The 22,577-nt window shown below is 44.0% G+C and overlaps 2 protein-coding genes across 3 annotated transcripts in view; one reads left to right on the top strand and one right to left on the bottom strand.

The window, feature by feature from the left end:
- LOC123351545 (sodium- and chloride-dependent GABA transporter 2) overlaps positions 1 to 22,577 on the top strand; it is a 503,805-nt gene that overhangs the window by 105,193 nt on the left and 376,035 nt on the right. The gene's annotated exons all lie outside the window — the stretch shown is intronic.
- LOC123351556 (sodium- and chloride-dependent betaine transporter-like) overlaps positions 1 to 22,577 on the bottom strand; it is a 58,325-nt gene that overhangs the window by 2,799 nt on the left and 32,949 nt on the right. The window contains exons 13-14 of one of the 2 annotated variants that reach the window (XM_044990984.1): positions 11,784 to 11,884; positions 10,199 to 10,369 (exon numbers count right to left, since the gene is read on the bottom strand). In XM_044990984.1, coding sequence (XP_044846919.1) covers positions 10,199 to 10,369; positions 11,784 to 11,884 — 272 coding nt within the window. Of the gene's footprint in view, positions 1 to 10,127; positions 10,370 to 11,783; positions 11,885 to 22,577 lie in introns of both variants that reach the window. The other variant, XM_044990989.1, reaches the window with a different exon arrangement.

The raw sequence follows: 22,577 nt of genomic DNA, 5'->3' as shown, positions 1-22,577 counted from the left end.
CAATTTTCAGAAATCGTAACACTATTGACATTTGCTCTGTTTTGCTCAGATCTTGAGTACAATCAACTATAATTGAGTAATATTTGGCATGTTTCAAATTCAATAAAATTTCATTACACTCCATTAGAAATTAATTCTATTATCTCATTTTGTGTATTTTTACCCAAATAATGGGTGTGAATCTCTCCATCTTTCACTCTTTGTACATGCTCAGCCATAACATTATCAAATTTTGCCAATAACTCAACCAATTTTAAGAAATTTCCATTGTTATTCTCAAATAAAATATCCGAGGATCCACGGAATGCGAGGCACTGTTTGGCTAGGAAATTAATGATTGCCAGTAAACGTTCCAACACCGCTTGCCAACGTAGAATTTCTGAATTTAGCTGATGTTGCTGTACTGCATCGATTGTTGTACCGGAACATAATCTGTTTGACAGCTCAATCCAATTTGTCAATGAGCGTAAATGATTTTTCATGTTCTTTCAAATGCTGATGCAAATTTTGCCAGTCATTAAAACCTGCAGTTGCCAGAAGAATGTCTGAGTTACAGAACAGTTGGCAGCAAAAACAAAAAACTACATCTTTGATCTGTGAATACACTAACCACGATCTATTAATCTGTTCCCCATTTTTCATTTTTTTTCTTCATACTGGATGGCATAAATCAACGATTCGACTCATTAAATGGATATTCAAATGTAGGATCTAGTTTTGAAAGACCTTTTTTCACAATAATAATTCGCATTGCATCAGTAATTATTGTCGGCCATGTACTTGGATCTGATCCTATGTCAGTCTCTTCACCTTCCAATAATTGTTCTTCAGTTTTAGATTTGGATAACAGTTCTTCATTTCTGGACTTTTCAGCTGAAATAGTAAATCTTTGGATGGATTGTGATTGTTCGTCTTTATCAGTTAGCGAAGATAATCTTTGGTCAGATTGTTGTTCATCTTTATCAGTTGATAAAGGTAATCTTTGGTTCGATCGGTCTCCATCAGTTGATGAATAATCACCTTCAACACATTGCTTAGAGCTTTCTCCTTGATTGTCAACTTTATTTAAAATACTTTTTTGAAGTATGAGATTTTTCTAATTCTTTTTGCTGTTTCTCTCTTTGTTGCTGGCAAGCAGCACCGGAAAGTCATTTTCATTTTTGTCCCAGCATTTTAGCCCTATAACCACTGGCACCGACGCAAAACGGAAATTAGCACAAATGGCGCCGATAGGGCAGCACCGTACACACATGTAATCGTGATTTGAGTGACTGTGTCACAACGTGACATGATATTTTTCACGTCATACTCCTATTGCACTACTGTACTTGCCGTAAGTAAGGTGCTAGTCATTGGGGCGAGAGAGCTCCCCACGAGCTCGCATACACATTGGACCCAGCCCTGCTGGCATTTTCCCAGTGCCAAGGGCACCCAACTGGGAACCCGAGGGGCATGCAATGGAGAGAGCTCTGGGGCTGGAGGAGCCAAGGAAGTGTTGCTGGGCTTGCTGAACAGATGCTGCCCCTCTCTGCCAGGTCACTCACCCCCTGCAGGAGGGGAGGCAGAAGGAGTCTCCAGACACTGGAGTGCTGTGAGGGGCTGGGGAGGGAGGCAGCAGCCTCTGGGGCTCCAGCAGGCAGAAGCTCCCCAGGGACCCTCCTGCCCGGCCCAACTCTTACCTTGCTGCGGATCTGGCCCAAGGTGGATTCATCTCCCATCACCACCACTCCCAGGCCCAGGGGTTGGGGCTGCTGCTGGATCCCAGCCCAACTCATCCTTGGTCTTTGCCTTGGCCCTGGCACAAGCTGGGCTCAGCCCAGGCTGCTGCTCTGCTCCCCTCTCCCCTCCCCTGGCAGGAAGCGGCACAGAGGGAAGGAGGAGGAGGAGAAGTCAGAGTCAGAGGCGGGGACAAGCCAAGGAGGAGCGGCCTGCCCGGGCGCCATGTTCCCTCCGTCCTCTGCAGCCGGAGCAGGGCCATACTACCAGCTCCCGCCTGAGGGGTCGGGGGTGGCCGCCGCCCACAGGAGAGCAGCAGGGACACGCTCCCCACTTAACCGGCTCCCTGTCCCGCTGCACCCAGCGGCAGAACAACAGGCTGGTTAACGCCCACAGGGCAGTCAGGATATAGCCCAGGACGCTGCTTTAGGTATGAGCTGGGGCCCCAGCATTATGCCACCCCATATATTTTGCCGCCCTAGGCACCTGCTTGTTTAGCTGGTGCCTAGAGCGATATCTCTCTCTCTTTTTACACACACACACACACACACACACACACACACACACACACACACACACACACACACACACACACACACACACACACACACACACACACACACACTCACTTTTTACTTATCTTTAGCCAGTTCTCATCCATGATTATTCAACCTCCAGACTTACAATGTTGCTATTTGTTTACATTTTGGGACATGTATCACAAGGTGCACTAGAGATGTATTTATGGGAGGAGGGACGGTCTTCTGTTTAAGGCACAGGAGTAGGCATCAGTACACAAGGGTTCTATGCCTGGTTCTGCCTCACATCTCCAGTGGCCTCAGACAAGCCCCTTGTGACTTAATTTGTCTGTGGTGCTGAGTAGTCACACCTTCTGCTGCCTTCAATGGGAGTTGTGGCTCCTCTGAACTCATCCGATTCAGAGGGCTGATAATAAAGAAGTGCTGCTCAGTCACAGATCCAGTTCATGTCAATAGAAAAATCAGCATCTTCAGCTCTTTGCACCCATGTCATCAACTGTAAAACAGGGTTACTAATACTGCCCTTCTTACAGGGGTCCTGGGAGGCTTTCATTAGAGGCTGTGCCATGCTTTGTGATCATTGGATGGAAAACGCTAGGTGGTAATATTATCCCACTGCACACACCTACCCACAGAGCAGTCTCAGAGAGAGAGATGCTTTTAGCTACAGATTTCTCCCCCCTCCCCCCACTCCATGTTTCTAGCATTCGTCTCACACCCTATACCCTCCTGAGACCTGCACTCCCTGGGACTACCACAAAGTGGTTTTCAGATTCATTGAGCATCAAAACACTTCTCTAATAGACATTGATATTCATAGATACATGGGTCTTTCTGTGCAGACTGTCTGGCTCAGCACACACCACTCATCTGATCACATGCTTACAGACCGTATCACAAACAAGGCTGAGCAATTAACTCATTTATATAACTAATTTTGACACTCTTGCTCTCTGTTTGTGAATTGCCTGCCAACAGATTATTATTTTCTCTAATTTATTCAAAAATATTCATCCAGTAATTTCTGGCATAGTTCTTGGCCTGTAGCTTGTTTGTGATTCCATGTTTGGAATTTGAGCTGTTTTTAACTGGACACATAACGTAACAATGTTTGTGTTTCCTGATTGGCCCAGTGGAACTCTGGGAGTCAGCTTGCTGGTGTGAATAGTCACAATTACCAATTAGAAATGTGCTTTCCATGAATATACTGCAATATTCACTTTAAATACAGCATGCTGTTCCTTGGAGCTTTGCTGCCAGTACATGCATTGCTTAAAATATTCATAGGCAGTAAATGAAAGAGGGGCACAAGCACAGTCAGGGAGACTCCATTTCAAAATCAGAACAAATATTCATTGAGGATTTTTTTGGAGGTGGGGGGGAGGGGCGGGGAAGGTGGACAGACCCCTTCCTGCATTTCTAATCCATGTCCTTGGAAGCTTCTTTATAAAGAGGCAGTTAAAAAGTCCATGGAAGTTATATCTGACATTTTATAAAGTGAGAGGTAAACACAAAAATCCCTTATCTGTACTTGACTAAATCAGTCACTTGAGCACACTATAAATTAGCACTAACATATCATAATAAAATATTTGGCACCTACAGGAACTTTTTGGCTATAGATCTCAAAAGGCTTACCAAAGGTGGATAAGTATCATTCCCATTTTACAGCTGGGAAAGTTAAGTCACAAAGGCCCCCCCATCTACCTTTAATAGCAGACAGTTTAACATCTTTCAGCTGTGTAAGCTGGTTGTGTTGTAGACTAGGTAGCTGAAGTCTTGTCTACACACAAGTTTTACCACTTTAATTATATTGGTCTCATTAATGCAATAACCACTCCTCCAGTGTGAGGACAGCTATAGTTTCCCCAGCAACTGCACCTTGATGTGGTGCATATGCTTGTGTGCTCCAGATACCCTGAGAGCTATGTTGGCAGGGGTAGAACTCCTGGTAGGGTCATCCAAGACAGAAAGATCAAAGGGTAGGAGCCAAACTAAAGGCAGTCCACTGGTCTCACAAAAATGCTCTGTTACAGAAACATCCCAGAGACAAGATGAATCTGTCATTATCAACTGTGGAGAATCATGATGTGCTGGATGTAAGACAAAATGGTACTGATCAACTAGCAAATCCGTCTGACATTCTGATGCTGGAGAATCAAATCCGCAAGGAAGTTGTTAATCTGAAATGGGGTATCTTCACGCTAAAACTAAGTCAAGAATTGGGAGTTGGAATGGTAGATCACTTCAGAGCACAGGCAGACTGACCCAAGTTATCGAGAAATGAAAATCTCTGGCCCAAGTATACTTGGAGTGATAGAGATGAGGTGGACTGGACCCATCTAATTATCATTGGAAGGCATGGTTGAAGAGAAGATGATAAACATTGGGAAGGTTAAATTTAGCAAGGAAGCTACTACAGCACTGAAGGAATGGGTATCTGCACATTCAAGAATACTGACCGCTTGTTTTATGACAAACCAAGCAAAAGTCATACACGTTCAGTGTTATGCACCTAACAAATGATTGCGATGAACAAGGCAAAGATTGTTTCTCTGAAAGGTTGCAGAGTGTCCTTGGCAAGATCAATAAATATGATATTGTTATCTCTATGGGAGATCTAAATACACAGGTTGGCGATGATAATACTGGATCTGAGCACATTATGGGCAGAAATGGCATATTAGAACAGACTGACAATGGAAAATGTTTTTATAATTCTGTGTCCTATGCAGTCTATGCATTTTCACACAAGGAAAGACAAACTGACGTGGAGATGAAATGATGGCTTCACCCAAAAACAGCTTGATCATGTTGCCTTTAGCAGGTGCTAGAGAAGATCACAGTTGAACACCAGGCTGTATAGAAGTGCTAGTATCAGAAGTGACCACCATCTTGTTATTGGGACAATCAAAATAAAATAAATAAAAAAACAACAACAAAAAAGAAAACTACTCCTCAAGGCAGAAGGAATGTATGATACTAGAAAGTTAGTAGATCCAACAGTGAAGGCACATTTCAAGATGCATTTTAGCAATAGATTTGAAGAGAGTTAAAGACACAGATGGATGACAGAAAAACAATGGGAGTTTTTCAAAAAGGCAAGTGAGGATGCATCCAGGACTACCATGTGGGATGAGCAGGGGTGGCTCTAGACATTTTGCCACCCCAAGCACGGCGGCATGCCGCGGGAGGCGCTCTGGTGGTCGCCGGTCCCGCGGCTCTGGTGGACCTCCCGCAGGTGTGCCTGTGGATGCTCCACCGAAGCTGCGCGGGACCAGCGGACCCTCCGCAGGCACGCCTGCGGGAGGTCCACCGGAGCTGCCTGCCGCCCTCCTGGCGACCGGCAGAGCGCCTCCCGCGGCATGCCACCCCAAGCACACGCTTGGCGTGGTGGGGCCTGGAGCCACCCCTGGGGATGAAACTATCTAAGAAAGAAGAATGGCTCCAACCAAATACATGGAAGCTAGTTGAAGAGAGGAAAGAATTAAAGACAAGAAAGCAAGAAGGAGACAGCAGTAAAAGAACTATTCTGCAACAAGAATATGTGGACAAAGACAAGGAAGGTAAAAGATTAGCCAGAAGAGATCTTAGAGAATGGATGGAAAAAAAGCAAGAGACACTGCGGAGGCACATAGGAGAGAGGATTCTAAAAAGCTCTCTAGTATCTAAACAACTGACATCACAATGCTCTAACCTTTGTAGAATTGTGTAGAAAAGCTCAAGATTGTACGATTTTAACCACAAAGGATGGACAGAGTACCCATTGGATGGTACATTTCCAGGCTGTGCTAAACCAGCCAGAATCATTAATACATACTGAGAAATGTGAAGACATAGTGGTCTTATCTATACCACTACAAGTAATCACCTTGGAGGAAGGAACTAAGGCTATAAACCAGCTGAAGAGTGTTAAAGGCTAGGATAAAACAAATGCTGAAATGTTAAATGCTGGGGAGGAAGTGCTGGTGAATTACATGTGCAGGCAGTTGGAGTGGTCTGGAGAAGGGACACCTGTCCAAAGATTGGAGAAGAGGGGTTATCTGCAAAATCCCTGAAAAGGTAGAACAGCTTATTTGTGATAACTAGAGAAGGGTGATACTCCTAGCTGTACCTGGGAAAGTGTTTTGTATTATCATTTTGAATGGGATGAAAACTGCTTTTGATAAAGTACTCAGGGAAGAACAGGCTGGATTTCAATCTGGTAGGTCATGTTCGGAACAGATTTTCACCTTGAGAAGACTCAAGGCTTAGAATACCAGAAGAGTATAGTTTTAAACATCCTTGATTTTATTGAAGTATTTGATAGCATGCACAGAGATGCCCTCTGGAAGATCTTGAGACACTATGAAGTTCCAGCAAAGACTGTTAATTTGATAAAAGCTTTGTCTGGCGAGGTTACATCAGGACCAAAAGTAGAGTCACAGACTGGTTTAAGAGTATTACTGGCATAAGGCAAGGTTGCATATTTTCTCTACTTGGCTTCTGTATTGTCATAGATTTTGTGATAAGACTTACAGCTACTGACGAGAACACTGGTATCGTTTAGGCAAGAAATAGGCTGCAAGACTTAGATTTTGCAGACAATATAGTCATGCTGGATACCAACTGGGATGGAATGAAAGGACTCTTTATGAATCTAAAAGCAGAAGCAGCCAAAGTGGGACTTTGTATCTGTATACAGAAGACCAAAATCATGGAGATAGGAGAGAATGCTATCAACACGGGCAGATGTGTGATTGATGGAGAAGAGTACAAAAGAGTTAATGACTTAATCTATTTTGGAAGTACAATATCTGCTAATGGCCATCTCCCTAAAGATGTGAAGGTAAGAATTGGCAAAGCCAGTGGATCATTTTCCCATGTGTCAAACATCTGGAAGAGTAAGACACATCTACACACAAAAATGAGATTGTACAGTTCTATTGTGCGAAAGATCATGTAACCAATGTGGAAGTGTTGCATCACATGGGTCAGCAGACTGAGGACTCAGTGATTCATAGATGCCAAGGGCAGAGGAGACCATTGTGATCATCTAATCTGACTTCCTGTATAACACAGGCCATAGAAGTTACATTTTAGAAAAACATCCGATCTTGAATTAAAAATTGTCAATGATGGAGAATCCACCAGGACCTTTGTGACCAGATAGAGACTGGTTTGGTGCACTTCGACTGTCTTCTCTGCCTTCCTCCCTTCCCCATTCGCTCAAGTCTTTTCTCCCCCTCTTCTCTGAATGGGGCTTTGCCTTGTATCTCATTAGGCACCTGAGGTGGGCACTAATCAGTACTGCCACACAGCCTGTCACTTCCAATTAAGTTAGAGTTCCTAGCCAGGAAATAAGAGCCTCATGGGCACGGATTCACCTTCCCTGAGGTGACTGAGCTGGAAAGGATGTTGTGAGCCCAGTTTTTTTCCCTGATGCAATATTACTGCAGGGTTCTCCTCTCCACTCATCTCATTTAGCGAGATTTGAATAACTCCCCCCAGCGTTAAATTCCACCCTCCCCAATTCATTTGCATTTCCATCAGCCTGAGCTGTCACTCAAACTGGGACAAACCGGGAGAGACTGTGCTTCCCCAGGTCTTCACAAGGAAGTAACCCAGTGTGTGTGGGCCTCGGAATAGGGGGTGGCCACCTCCATGGCCCCTTCCCTTCCCCCCCCCCACAGACATCTTAGAACCTTGCATAAGGCTCTCCACAGGTTCAGGATCCCTGTGATGGAAGAAGAGGGGACTGGGCAGGGGAAAGGCAGCTTTGTATAGACTGGGAGAAAGTCATATGTCCTGCCCGTACTGACCCTGGTGAGATTGCCTAGGCCAAGGCAGGGTTAGGTAATACACCTTGTGAAGAGTTATCTGGGGCAGCCCTGGCCAAGGGAGACACTGGTAAGGAGTAAAGGGGAAGATCAGAGTTAAGAGCCAGTGTCTGATCCAGGACTTGCACTTGGCACAACTCAGGAGGGTGCTCTATGCACCTTCACTCCCCCTGATCCTGGGGGCAGCTGATCTCCACTGGAAATTTAAGCCCAGAAGCCTGTGTCCTCAGGGGGCCTTTCTGGGAGCCAGGCATTGACGGAGTATAGCATTGCCTCAGTCAAACTCCCTTTTCCATCAACACTCTCTGCACCAGAGAGTGGGAGGGGTAGAGATAGATGCTGCTATGACAGCTCTGTGCCACACTGAGGGAATCCTCCACTAGCCAGTTAAGTCAGCATTATGGTTGCCTTGCATCATCATACTCATGCATATTGGTTGCACATAGAACGGCAGATCTGGCCCGCTCCAGGAAGGCTGAAGTGCTTGTCGGTCCCCTGGGAGCTGAGCAAATTCACGAGAACCTTCCCAGTGTAGCGACAGCCGCTGCAGGTCATTCTGCAGTAGGCAAATGCCAGGCCACCCAGATGGAATGATCGGGGAGGACTTAGCCAAGGAGGTCCTCACTGAGATGTCCTCCTCTGAGCCCCATCCTGTGAGGAGGTGATCCTGACCACTTTTTTGTGTATCACCCATTGACCATGGACTCTTAACTCCTTATACAGGCAAATCTTCCAATGAAGTCACTGGGAGTTTTGCCTGAGTAAAGGCTTCAGGATTTGGGCTCCCATAAACTGGCAGTACCAAATTAAGGTACCTTTGTCCCACAAAACCTCAACACATCACCTTCAGCCACAGCTTCAAATGACCCTGCTGCTTCCCCATTTTCTCCAGCATCCAGTCCAAAATGTTCCTCTTTCTTTTTAAAACTCTCCATGGACTTGTTCCAGCCAAATGCACAATTCTGGTTTCTCTCTGCACTCCTTCCAAATCCCTCCGTTCATCTACACTGGCCTCTTCCCTATCCTTTCATGGTCTCAAATGATATTGGCAAGAGAACCTTCTCTTACACAGCTCCTTCCATTCTCATCACCTTACAGCACTCAGCTAGAGAATCAAAGGGCTGACAGGAAAAGGGATGCATTGGAAAGAACTGACAAATATGGTCATGTGCCTATAGAGAGGTAGATGATAGGAGACATTTCTATTTGGTCACACCATTGATTCACTATATTCTTTTTTGAAGCACTTCCAAACAGTTCGGGCCAGATTCTCCATTTCCCTGCATCTTGTGTCATCATTTTACATTACTGCAAATTGCTCCCATTCTAACTTATGCCCTCTTTACACAGATGTAACCAACGAACACGGTGTCAAGCCTCAGTGAGCCAGGCCCTCCTCTAGGTCTATCCCTTTAAAGAAATGCTACGCATTGAATTGTTTGACATTCACGATCGTGAAAACTGCTGTACTGACAGGGCCACAGATCAAGGACAGCATAGTCCTTATGCTGCCTATCTTCATCCCCACTGTCCCACTCATGTGTCTCAAATGTGATCCACAGTGACCACCTCTGGGAGCAGGAGGGTACTTTATTCCCCACACCTCTATTCCTCTGTGGCCTCTCTTCTAAGCCTCTCAACAAGAGGTTCAATTAGGACCAGTTGCTGAGATGGTTTCTTACTAGTACAGTAGAACCTCAGCATTGCGGGCATCAGAGTTATGAACTGACCAGTCAACCACACACCTCATTTGGAACAGGAAGGATGCAACCAGGCAGCAGCAGAGACAAAAAAACCAAACCCAATTACAGTGCAGTTCTGTGCTAAATGTAAACTACTAAAAAAATAGAGAAAGCAGCATTCTTCTTCTGCATAGTAAAGTTTCAAAGCTGTATTAAGTCAATGTTCAATTCTAATATTTTGAAAGAACCACCATAATGTTTTGTTCAGAGTTACGAACAATCTCCATTCCCAAGGGTTCATAACTCTGAGGTTCTATTGCACTGGATGGAGACCATCTATTATTTCACACAAGCCAATGGGAAGCATTCACACAGTCTTTAGTCACTGATGACCTGGGCTGGATTTGAATCTGGGACCTAGAAGTTCCAGACCTTCTTTTACCTTCTTTAGTGATCCCCTGGTTTTCAGCAGGATGAAAATGACGTAGAGTGGAATGCAGATCATGGAAGAGAGAGCCATCAACCAGCCCAGAGCGTAGCCCCACAGAGGGTACACGTACCAGTTGTTGTATGTGAGGGGGGTGTACTTGATCAGTGAAAATAGGAAGGTCGCCTGAGGAATGAAGAACATAAGTCAGAATAGCAGGTGGGTACATGGTGAGTCAGAAACAGGTGGTGAGAGACGGTTCCTGACAAGGGATGTATAAGCAGTAGAAGATTTGTGATCTCCTTACCTAGTTATATCCTTGGTCTTAAGTGTTTGGGAGTTGGAAATATTGTGATGGGTATGTACACTGCTGTTACTTACCAGCCTTAACTGAGTTTTGAAACATTTTTTGGTTTTGGAATTTTTCCTCCCCCCTGTGCTGTTTTCCATTCACCAACCCCTCCCCTCCCCTGAACCTTTGGGATGTGAGTCTCAGTGCTCTTCTACCTCCTATCCCTCACCTTTCCAGCTCCTACCCAAATCCTTACCTCACCTTGCCCTCTCCAACATGGATCCTCTAAATCTCCAGGAAATTCCCTCTCTCTCCAATGTATGTGTAGGAGGAAGGTCCTTATTTGTAAGCTCTCTGTAGTCAGGGTGCGGAAACTCTGGAGCAGCCAATCAGGGGCTGCAGTTTGGGCACCTTCTCTGGTGACTCCTGGCTTAGTCATGCCTCTGACAGGACTGACTCTGAGCTGTTCTCAGCTCTGACAGGGCTGTTCTCAGCTCTGAGAACAGCCCTGGGGCACCCAAGGCCCTCTCTGAAAATACTCATTGAAAGATGAGCTCTCAGCCAGCACCCAGCCCTCCAGAGCACTCAAACCACTGAGCTCTCAGCAACTCATGCATGACCAAGCAGCAGCTCTGAAAACTCCCTGATTGTTTTCAACTCTCACTGGAGCCCTCAGGTGGCAGCTCCAAAAGCTATTTGTGCCTATCCAAGCTGTTGAAGATTTTGGCCATAGTGCCTGATCCTGATCCCATTGAAGTCAATGGCAAACAAATGTCATGACAGTCACGGGAGCAGGATTAGGCCCATACCATCTCCTGAAATCAATGGAAACAGAACTGGGCACAAGACAAAAATAGTTAATATCTTTCCTTAATTATAAACTGTTTTCTTCAAACATAGTCGGTGGGTGCATTTTCAAGGTGACTTGACTTTATGGAAAGCAAAGGGCAGGAACAAGATGTTTTTGAACTAGTGGGAGTCATAGAAATGTAGACAGAAGAGAACATTTCAGAACAAGGTAATTCTTTAATGGGCTGAAATTCAAAAATGATTTGATCAATTCCCTTCAGGCTTTGCAGATACATTTTCCTTTGCCTGCAGAATATATATGCCAATTTTCAGGCTAAATGAAATTTCCAGACCTAAGACAAGGCTTTACAATGGAAATTGATTTCAGCTTCAATTATGGAGAAGCTACTGCTCCTCCACAGCAATTCAATGAAACAATAGTGCCCCTCTCAAAAGTCTCTTCTTCACTCAGATTCTAGGATCCCTGTACAAACATGCCTCACCATAGTTTGTACCTACCAGGCAAACACCAGGGGTGACAACCTGCCAGCATATCTTAATCAGCGGCCCCGGCCGATAACCAATCATGTCCTCGATGTTGTCATAGAAACGGTCCGCACCTTGACCACAAGAGGAAGGGACAGAGAAAGTGAGAGGTAAGGGGTGTGTGTGTCTGTGTGTGTGTGTGAGAATTTTTGTTCTTCAGAAATTAATCATGCCAAGTCCAGGTTCAGTTATGCTTTACTAAAATGGAAGCTCTAATTCCATACAGCAGGGATGTATTTGGTCCTCCAGGTGCTCAGAATTTCTGGAATTCAGGCCGCTTATTTAGATGCCTAAATACGGAGATAGGTGCAGGGGCGTTATTTGCTATGGGGCAAGAGGGGCAGTTGTCCCTTGCTAGACCTTGGTTTTCACCCTCACCCATGCTCCATTATGTCTTCCACTTTTTGCCCTCCTTTTCTCTCCCCCCTGCCTTGGGATGTGGTCATCATGAAAGCACATTTTGCCCACCTGAATTTTTCTGAAATGACCCCTATGGCTAGGCGTCTCACTTTAGGCACCCACTCTTAACAAATTTGGGCCTAAAAGAACTCCCTAACCTAGTTCCCTCCCCAGAATAAACCTGTGGGTATACACAGGCTTTGTAATGTGCCCCGTAGGTCAACAAGACACAGTTCTGTTACATTAACTGTGTGGCTGTGGGTGGAGGGGCTCTCCGAAGAATATTGAGCCCTAGTAACCAGACCGATACACCTGGCGCTTTCAGATTAATCCCCCTAGCTGGTATCTAGGGCTAGTCTAATATTTTCCCTCAAAATGTTTAAGGCAAATTGGGTTTTTGACAAAGCAAAATTTTCCATGAAGTGTCAACTTTCCATAGAAAATTGACCTTTTTTGTTTAAAATCTGAAAACTTGGAAATCAAAACTTTTTGCTGAAATAATAATAATAAAAATTCCATTTGCAAATGTTGATGTGGTGCTTAATGGGAGTTGAAGTGGATGGCTCATGCCCTCATTCTCTGTGGCTGGGTTTCCCAGCTGTATTACATCTTCCATGGGAATCACATGGATGTGGTGCACCATGATGCACTGCAGTGGCTCAGTAAAGAGGGGAGATTGGGGGCATATCAAGGGATATATAGTCTGGCCAGGGAGCCCACTGTCCACCCCTAGAGGAATTTGGGCATGAGGCACCAGAAAACTCCCAGGAGGCAGCATTTCTGACTTTGGCCAGAAATATTCAGTGTGGTGGGTTTCTTTTTTCTCTTGAAAAGTTGAAATTTTCCATACAGGGGAAAAAGCGTTTTTTGGACCAGCTTTACTGATATCACTTTCCAGGTTCAAACAGGCCCATGGAATAGTCTGTGTGACACTGCACAATCTTTCCACAGGAACACATTGTGATGTTAAATACAGCATGGGCAAATTCATTCCCGGTGTAAATCTGCTGAAGTCAATAGAGTATCATGAACATAACATAAGAACAGCCATACTGGGTCAGACCAAAGGTCCGTCTAGCCCAGTATCCTGTCTTCTGACAGTGACCAATGTCATGTGACCTAGAGGGAATGAACAGAACAGGTAATCAAGTGGATCCATCCCATCACCCATTCCCAGCTTCTGGCAAACAGAGGCTAGGGACACCATCCCTGCACATCCTGGCTGATAAATTCATGGAGGATAGCTATTGATGGACCTATCTAGTTCTTCTTTAAACCCTGTTCTAGTCTTGGCCTTCACAACATCTTCTGTCAAAGAGTTCTACACACTGTGCATTGTGTGAAGGAAAACTTTCATCTTGGATTTCTCTACAGGATCAAGTGGAAGGGAAATCCTAACTGGGGAAAGAGCTCTTTCTCAAAAGCAAATATACCAAACAATAGTTAGGAGAACACAGAAGACACCTCTGCACAGGAATCCATATTCTACTAATTATATTTAGTAGCAGCATCCTTAATATTTCCTTTTCCAAATGTGTTCTAGATAAACACCATTTTCTGTGGTTCCAGCGCGCCCATTGCAAGCAGTGGAGGATGTAGTAGAACACAGTAGGACCTCACATGAATGGATTCAGCATGCCCTTGAACACGAGGTTTGCATGATCTACCTTTCACAAGCAAATGACAAAGTAATCAGGCTGAAGAAGTTATCAGTTCACCCAGTCACTATTGCTTTCTAGCTGAGAAGAAGCTGGAGGCACAGCATGTGTTGCCCTTTCTCCCCAGTACAGATTTGGAAGGATTATATGCATTACGGGAGGGAATGTCCTAAAGATCTCCCCAGAGTGATCTTTGCTGGAAGGAACAGAGGTGTCTGCTTTTATCCTGTGCATCCTCAGAGTTGCCATACTGTAACAAAGCAATAGTCCATGAACCCTAATATCGCCTCTGCAAGTGACCCGTGTTGGATGTTTTAGAAGACAGAAAAACCCCATTGACAGTTCCCCTAATTTTGCAAACATATACCCAGAGAGGAAGTTTCTTTCTGAACCCAGCTGGTGATCTGTTTATGCTCTGAAGCATCAGGATGCAGAGCCTTTATAATGTTTTATCTAGTCTATAAGAACCACAGATGCTGTTCAAGTTCAAGTGTGCCTAATCCATTTTTGAAGTTATTACATTTTGGTTCTCTCAAGACTATCCAGCAATGGTGAGTTCCTCAAGTTAATTATACAGTGCATGAGGGGAAAAAAAGATTTCCTTCAATCCATTTTAGATTTGTTGCTCTCTGTCTGCCCTTGTTCTTGTACGAGAAGATTAAAAGGTGCAATTGGTCTACTCATACAGTAACTACCATCCTCAGTTCGATTGCCCTTCTTTCTCTAATTTGAGATGAACTCAAAGCCGAAAGCAGAATTAAACTATAGCATAATTGTCATTTGCAGTCCTATAGAACCTTTCATTTGAGGATCTCAAAGCACTTTACAAAAGTAGATATTATTGTCCCTATTCTACCGAGGAGCAAGCTGAGGCACAGAGAGGCCAAATAACTTGTCCAAGATCTGCCCAGCTAAGCAATAGGAAAGCCCAGAATGGAAACCATGGCCCACATCCTTAGCTGGTTCACACTGGCATAGCTCCAGTTGAGGATCTGACCCAAGTTCTTCAGACTCTCAGTTCTTTGAGCTATCCACTAAACAGCAGTGTTGTCTGTTTTATTCTCTTTTCTTAATGCAGCCTCAATCACATCTTCAACTAGCACCACACACTGAGCAGACATCTTCACTGACATGACCATAGCGATGCCTAGATCTCTTTTCTGAGAGGATCAAACAAATTCAGAAGCCATCAATGCATGTGTGTTGTGACGGGTTGGATCACAGAACCCCCTTGGGAGCTGCCACCCGATGTGCCAAGACTACCTCTGCTCCTGTTTTCCCTGCCAGCTGAGGACTCCAGCACCCTGTCTTGCTGAGCCAGACACTCCCGTCTGCTCCAACACAGACCCAGGGTCTGAATTACTTGCCCCAAAGCTGCAGGATTACCTGAAAACAGCTCACAGAAGTGTGCTTGTCTTTAGCACTCAGATGCCCAACTCCCAATGGGGTCTAAACCCAAATAAATCCGTTTTACCCTGTCTAAAGCTTATGCAGGGTAAACTCATAAATTGTTCACCCTCTATAACACTGATAGAGAGATATGCACAGTGGTTTGCTCCCCCAGGTATTAACACATACTCTGAGTTAATAAGTGTGGAAGCAGGGAAAGCTTCAATAAGGATTTGAAGGGGATTTTAATGCATGTCAGTCAGTTAGCAAGAGTCAGGCCATACTGTAACCCTAATGACGTGAGACTTGTAGGAGCAAAGATAGTGCGAGGCGACAGGACAAGAACTGTGTACAAAGTTATTACGACCTTGCAATCACTAACCAAAATGCAGGCTTGCTTTTCTTAGGAGTGAGACAAATAAGATAAGCCTTTCTGCTATGTATAAACAAAATGTATTTGTTGCTTTTTACTGTCTCCATGATTGCTAGAAATTGTCTGTAACAAAGGTATAAAGGCTTGATGTAATTGTTTACCAGTTGAGAGACCTGTCCAGGACTGGGGCGACCCTGTGTCCTATGGCACTCTCTCCCTCCATTGTAATTACTGGAGAAATAATAAATAATAATAATTTGATTTTGCTGCACCCAAACAAAAAGCGAGAACTGAGTTTTTCTTCGACAATTTGGGGGCTTGTCCAGGATGGCAACGCCCACGGACCCACAGACGGCTACTACGGATCATTCCCCTTCGAACCCCATGGCGCCACATGAGAGGTATGAGACCTTTTGAAATCTCTATTGGGGTATCGGAGGAGGACTTTCCGTGAGGATGTCTGTCTCTGTTGGGCTCACGCCATCTGAACTTATTGACTGTGCAGCAGGATCAGATGCAAAGTGGTATTGGGGAGAGGCCCCAATAAGGTTAGTTTATAGCAGTACTGGGAACTGCTGAGTTGGCCAAGGTAAATGCATAGGTAAATGCATAAGGTAATGCATAGGTAAATGCATTAGAATGCACCGGTGCTGAGGGGTTTTTACCGCCTCAAGAGGGGTTGTCATACCGCCTCATGGTATTGGTCCGGACCAGGTAAAGATGCATCGTGGTTAAAAAAAAAAAAATTTAAAAAGAGATAAAAAGGTTAAAAAAGGGTTAACAAAAAAGGAAGAAAAGAGGCCTTGGTGTGTGTGTGTGTACACCAGTGTGAGTGATCGTTATCGGAAGACGCCCAGAGTACCCTGTGAAGCGGAAGCTAATGATCAGGACTGCTCTAACGCAAGCCCGGTAACTAGTGGATCTTTAGGAGATCCGACCCACGGTGGGCTGACTCAGCCTGGCATAGTCCGGCGAGGAAGCTGCCTGGGTCTAGGGGTGTGTGAACCCATCTTCCCTCCCCTTTCCCTTCCGTGTGGGCTACTGACAGTCTGATCATCTCACTGGATGCAATCAGAGTAAGCGGCGCCGTCTCCCAGAGACTAGCCGACGCTTTTTGCTGAAGGGAGGTGTAGGAGAGTCGTAGTCTTCCTTGTGAGTCTCTCCTGTGTGAGTGCCCTGTAGGGAAAGATCCTTAGTTTCTGAGCCGCTAGCGCAGACAGGGCACCCTCTCTCTGTGTGTAAGTGGAAAATGGATAAGGGACAGTCTAAACATTCCTCCTCACCCCCTAAGGGTACCCCAGCATATTACATGTACGTACATTATGGTCCTAAAACCTGCAGGTATTTAGAGAATTGGAATCTTCACACGCGTGAAAATCCATCTAAACAATGCCCATTAGAAGGTACCTTCAATCTAGATAAGATCATATATCTCAGAGGGGCTTTTAATCACGAATGAAAAGCCTCTGACACAGTGTGAGCAATTTGTCTAGGAACGGGTTAATTTGAAATTCAGCTTAGCCCAGAGATAAAGGAGAACTTGTTTTGTGTTCAAGGTCAAGAATCAGTGCGGACTATGCTAAGTGCAAAGAAAAACTGCTTTCAGCCCCAGCTGCTTGTGGAAAATAGAGACAGGGGCAAACCAAAGGCAGTACAAGTTACAGAATTGGAATTATATTTGCAAAGCTTAACTTTCCAGTGGGACATGTGTGAGTATTAAAGTGGCTTAAGGCTTGGGGCATTCATATTTTTCCTGTGTGAGGTGGGAGCATTCCCAACACTCTCCATTGTTGTTTTATTATTTTTAATGAAGCTTTAAAATTTGATTATATGCAGTGTCAGTCTGATCACCTGACATGAGGGATAAATTAGTAACAGGAATTTGTCACAGTTTGGTGAGCAATTATGTATGGGGGAGCCCTGCAGAATTTACACCATCTATCTCTTTTACCCTTGTTATTTTATGTTTGTTTTGTTTGGTGCTGTTGGTGTTATATGTTAAGAATAGCATGATTAAAGGTGAGCCCTAATAGAATAAGGAAACACTATCTGGTTTTGTTCTGTTTTGTTTAACCGGTTACTGTGGTTTTTCTGCTCTGTTCATTTGGGCGTTAGGTGTGTGGGCGGAACTGAACTTCTCGTTCGTAATTCCTCAGGGTGGAAGCCATGTGTGCGATGAAGCTCTGAGGTTGTATTGAGATCCTACTGTCCCGCCCCCTGTGACGGACAATGTAATAGAAGTGGAAAAATCTGGCTTAGACTGTAATTTTCTCTGCTCTCTGTGTAATTTTCTTTTCTGTTTAAGTGTCAGCAGACAAATGGGTGGGTCTCTGGGTAGACCCCCAAAGGGGTTTGGATTATGTGTTAAGTAAATGGCCTTTACCCAATGGCCATGTATTTTTGCCCAGGTGGCAAGCCTTACTAGGGAGGACTCGGGTAGTTTTGGAGTAAAAATGTTTTAGGGAAAAGACCAGAAGGGTGGGGGCTAGTTGTGAAGCCCACCCTCCTAGCTAAACTGGTAGTAGAACAAGTTGTGCCTAGGATAGGGACGATTCAGCGAGAAAAGCAGGATCGGGCCCAGGCGGGCAGGCAACAGACAGAGAGATTGGAAAACAGGTTGGAAACTTTTGAGGGTGTAGTGGAAAGAAGGAGTAAGTGAATATAAGCATGAGAATTTCAAATACCCGGAAGGATATTTGGAATGGTGATTTGAATTGGTAAAGTGGCTGTTGGAAGGGAAAAGCAAGTGATTTTTAAGGGAAAGTGAAAAAATTGACTCTGTAGTTGCTGGAGGGAACAGCAGTTGAACTTTGTAAAAATGCTAAAGAGAACAGTTTTTTGGTGTCTTTGAAATGTTTGTAAATAAATTCAGGCAAAGAAATTATTAGATTGCAATCGTTTGGCTATGAACAATTTTGTTAAATCAGTTGAAGAATGTATACAGTGCTATGTAATGAAAATTTTATTAGGCTCTACAAGCACTATAAGTGGTGATGTTTTCTTTCAGTGTTTAAAAGCAGGAGTTAAAAGTAAAAAAAGCAAGCCAGAAAGCATCTGTGTTAATGCAAATTAACTAACTGATAAGGTAGAGGCCGCTGAACCAGGGCTGTCTAAGAAACACATACGAGAAAATATGGGGTAATTCCTCTGTTTTGCCTAGAATCAACAAGAGTATTTGTATATTTTAAGTATTTAACTGCCCAGAAGGGGTGGACCTCTGTTTTTGTCTTTCAGATAATCAAAGAAAACTAATGCCAGCTGCACAACATTCAACGTACCTTGATTTACTGGCACAGTAAAAATTATGTTGTGTGTTCTATGTTCTGTCTTGTGGTGTTTGTCTCGTGGCCAGAATTGTTGTGTTTAATATTTTCATGGGATGGTCTGATTTGAACTCAAGCGGAAGTGTTGGCTTGAAATGCAGATACTTGTTTTGTTCAACTTAGAATACAAAGTGTTTGGTTACATCAGAAAAATGTGATATACTAAAGTCTAATACATTTTCTTCAGTAAGAGAAAGAAACTACATTGGCCAAATCTTTTAATTAAGAATTGTTGTTAAAATTTGCATACCAACAGTCTTTGGGAGCAAGGACATGAAAAGTTAACCCACTCCCCATATTGTACAAGGGATCCTTCTGGCTACCTCAGACTTTTAGCCAGAGGGCTGGGGATGGTGGAAAGCTATTGGACTAGAGGTTACATTAAGTGAACTTCTCACAGTGGGTGTACTTGTCCTGGCTTGTTGTTCCAAAGTTCTGTAATAAGGTTATTTTAGTGAAAGGGTATATGTGGCATACATTGAATAATGAGACTAATGTACTGTATAACAGTAATGTTTATGTGTTCATGGTATAAAAGAAGGTGTATAAGTAAAGAGTAAAAGTTTCCTTTGTATGTTAACGAAAAAAAAAAGCCAAGAAGGGAGGAAAAAGAGAATAGCTAACATGCTCAGTCTAGGAAAGGGGGGATGGTTGCTGCAGTTAAACGAGGTTGGTGTGCAGCAGGCAGCCCATCCTCCTCCTTGGGGACCTTTTGTAAATATTCAGATTGATTTTATTTCAATGTCTAAAAGTTGTGGTTATGGATATATATTAGTTTTAGTTGATGTATTTACCAATTGGGTTGAAGCTTTTCCCTGCAGAAAAGCAGATGTCAGGACTGTTGTGAAATTTTGCTTAAAGATTTTGTGCCACATTTTGGCATCCCTGTGAGTATCAACAGTGATCGTGGAACTCATTTTACTGGACAGATTGTAAAGGAGTTATGTGCAGCTCACTGCCCTCACCACCCACAGTCTGCTGGGACAGTGGAACGCCAGAACGGGATTTTAAAAAATAAACTGGCCAAGATTTGTGCTGAAACAAACTTAAAGTGGCCAGATGCCCTTCCTTTGGCACTGATGAGTATGAGAGCCATTCCCAATCGAAAGACTGGACTCAGCCCTCATGCAATTTTGACAGGACGCCCAATGTGACTACCAGCTGCACCCCCACTAACCCCAGCTCAGATGGACATTCATTTGATGGATAACATAATGCTTAAGTATTGTCAGGCACTAATGAAATGTGTTAAGTCTTTTTATACACAGGTGAAGGAAGCACTACCAAAGGATCCTGTGCAACCTTGCCACTCCTTGAAACCAGGAGACTGGCTCTACATAAAGATCCATCAACGAAAGACTGCTTTGGCTCCACGCTGGAAAGAGCCTTTCCAAGTCCTGCTGTCTACCAACACCGCTGTGAAGTGCCAAGGACTGACTGCCTGGACCCAGGATTCTCACTGCAAAAAGACCCCTCCACATCAGAAGAATTTTCCTACTGATGATTAGCCTATTCTTCTTCTAGCTCTACTGTGCTTCTGGACAGCAGGGAAAAAGGACAAGGTGACGTACTGGCAACCTCTCCCTTGTCCACTGACAGACCAACTGTGCCTTTAGACTTTTCAAGAAGAAGCAAAGCCATTACAGGGTGATATGTGCTGGCAACCTCTCCCCTGTAGGATGCTAAACCACAATTGTTTTGGGAAAGAAGAAGAAACACTCACTCCACTGACATTGCCAAAGTCCAGGAATTCCTGACTAAAAAGGACATTGAGAACTGACCCTGGTGAAGAAACAAAGAATTGTACACTGGCAGGAAGAAATTTATGGGACCCATGCTTGGGGATGTGGTATTAATTGGATTTTGGGGTTTGATCTACAGGCTGCGCCCTGTGTTTTGGATAAATCCTTCAGGATGTATTGCCCTCCCTAATTGGATTTTAAATGACATTGCCCTTATCAGGTTTTCAAATCACTTCTACATACCCAGATTGCTCACAAGGGGCTGCCATTAGATTAGCACAACAGAGGGCCTGGGTTATTTCCTCTGGTAAGAAAGAGAATTGAGCAGATCCCTGTGGGCTAGGGCCAATATCTTAAAAGCCAAGAACATGATAAGAAATTGGGCCAACTGGAAAAGGCTACTAGCCTTATTCTTGAAACTCAGCTATCTTAAGTACAGGCTGGAGTTGGTGAGTTACATGTCATTTCCACCCTTAGTTCTATGACCCAGAAGTTATTGACAGAGATGGTATTGAATATCACTGAGGCTGGGAAGGCTTTGCAGTGGGATCTAGACCAGACTTGGCCCACTGCCCTTACAGACGCATCAGGAGTACCATCTGATCTGTGGTCATGCCGACATACTTGGACACTTTCTGGATGGAAGTGTGGACATTTACAGTGCTCCTTCCAAGCATATGGACCGGTGAGGGGGGGGGTGGGCTCCCACATACCGAATCCTGCCAGGTCCATGGGGAGGATGCATGTGGGATTGGGTGATTCACCGAGATATCTGGGAAGTGAGACTGCCTGATTCTCCTAATCAATTTTTAGTTAGTGCTCCTGGGATTACAGCTGATATTTGGATGAGGTTAGGAAATCTATGGACATTTTGGCCGTTAGAACCACCACAGCTTCAGTGTGTACAGAAACTGAAGCCAGGGGAAGTTGTCACTGTTTATGCCAATATTTGCTGGGAGGGTAGAGGTCAAGGAACTACCCTGACAGGACACCCACTTTTTCAAGCTAATGATAGCTGTGTGTACGTTAAAGCCACCACATTGCAAGATGTACATATTAATCTTACCACTGCTGCAGGCAATTATATCATTTCCTGGCCTGCAGATAGAATGTTGCAAGTAGCTTTTAGATTTCAGGTATATTTTAATTGGACTAGAGTAGTGCCTGATCGGTTTCAAAATTTGCTTTCATTGTTACCAAAGGTTCAAAGAATCTCTGAATTGCAAGGGCAAATTCATATGCTTTAGAATATATATCAAGCTGAAAAGAATGCCTTTCATACAGCTTACAGAGTGTTTACTTTATGTACTAAGTATAATGTTTTGTGCTTTGTAACCAAAATTGTACAACAGCCCCATTATATTATTCCTATGGGAATGTTATTGTTTGTAGTGTTAGTTAGCTTAGGATTATATTGTTGTTGTTGTAAAAAACGTAAGAATAGCTCTACCTTTCATGTTCATGCTAATCATGCTTTGTCATTACATCCAATCGAAACCCCTAAGGTTGAAACATCTGATGTAGAATCTGAACTCCACGAATTAATGCAAATGGAGATTTGAAAATATTTGTTGTACTAGAAGTACAAAAGGGGGGAGTGTGGAAGCAGGAAAAGCTTCAATAAGGATTTGAAGGGGATTTTAATGCGTGTCAGTCAGTTAGCAAGAGTCAGGCCATACTGTAACCCTAATGACGTGAGACTTGTAGGAGCAAAGATAGTGCGAGGCGACAGGACAAGAACTGTGTACAAAGTTATTACGACCTTGCAATCACTAACCAAAATGCAGGCTTGCTTTTCTTAGGAGTGAGACAAATAAGATAAGCCTTTCTGCTATGTATAAACAAAATGTATTTGTTGCTTTTTACTGTCTCCATGATTGCTA

The sequence above is a fragment of the Mauremys mutica genome, chromosome 1 (assembly GCF_020497125.1).
Source record: "Mauremys mutica isolate MM-2020 ecotype Southern chromosome 1, ASM2049712v1, whole genome shotgun sequence".
In the NCBI taxonomy this organism is placed as follows: domain Eukaryota; kingdom Metazoa; phylum Chordata; order Testudines; family Geoemydidae; genus Mauremys; species Mauremys mutica.
This window is presented reverse-complemented; position numbering and strand designations above follow the sequence as displayed.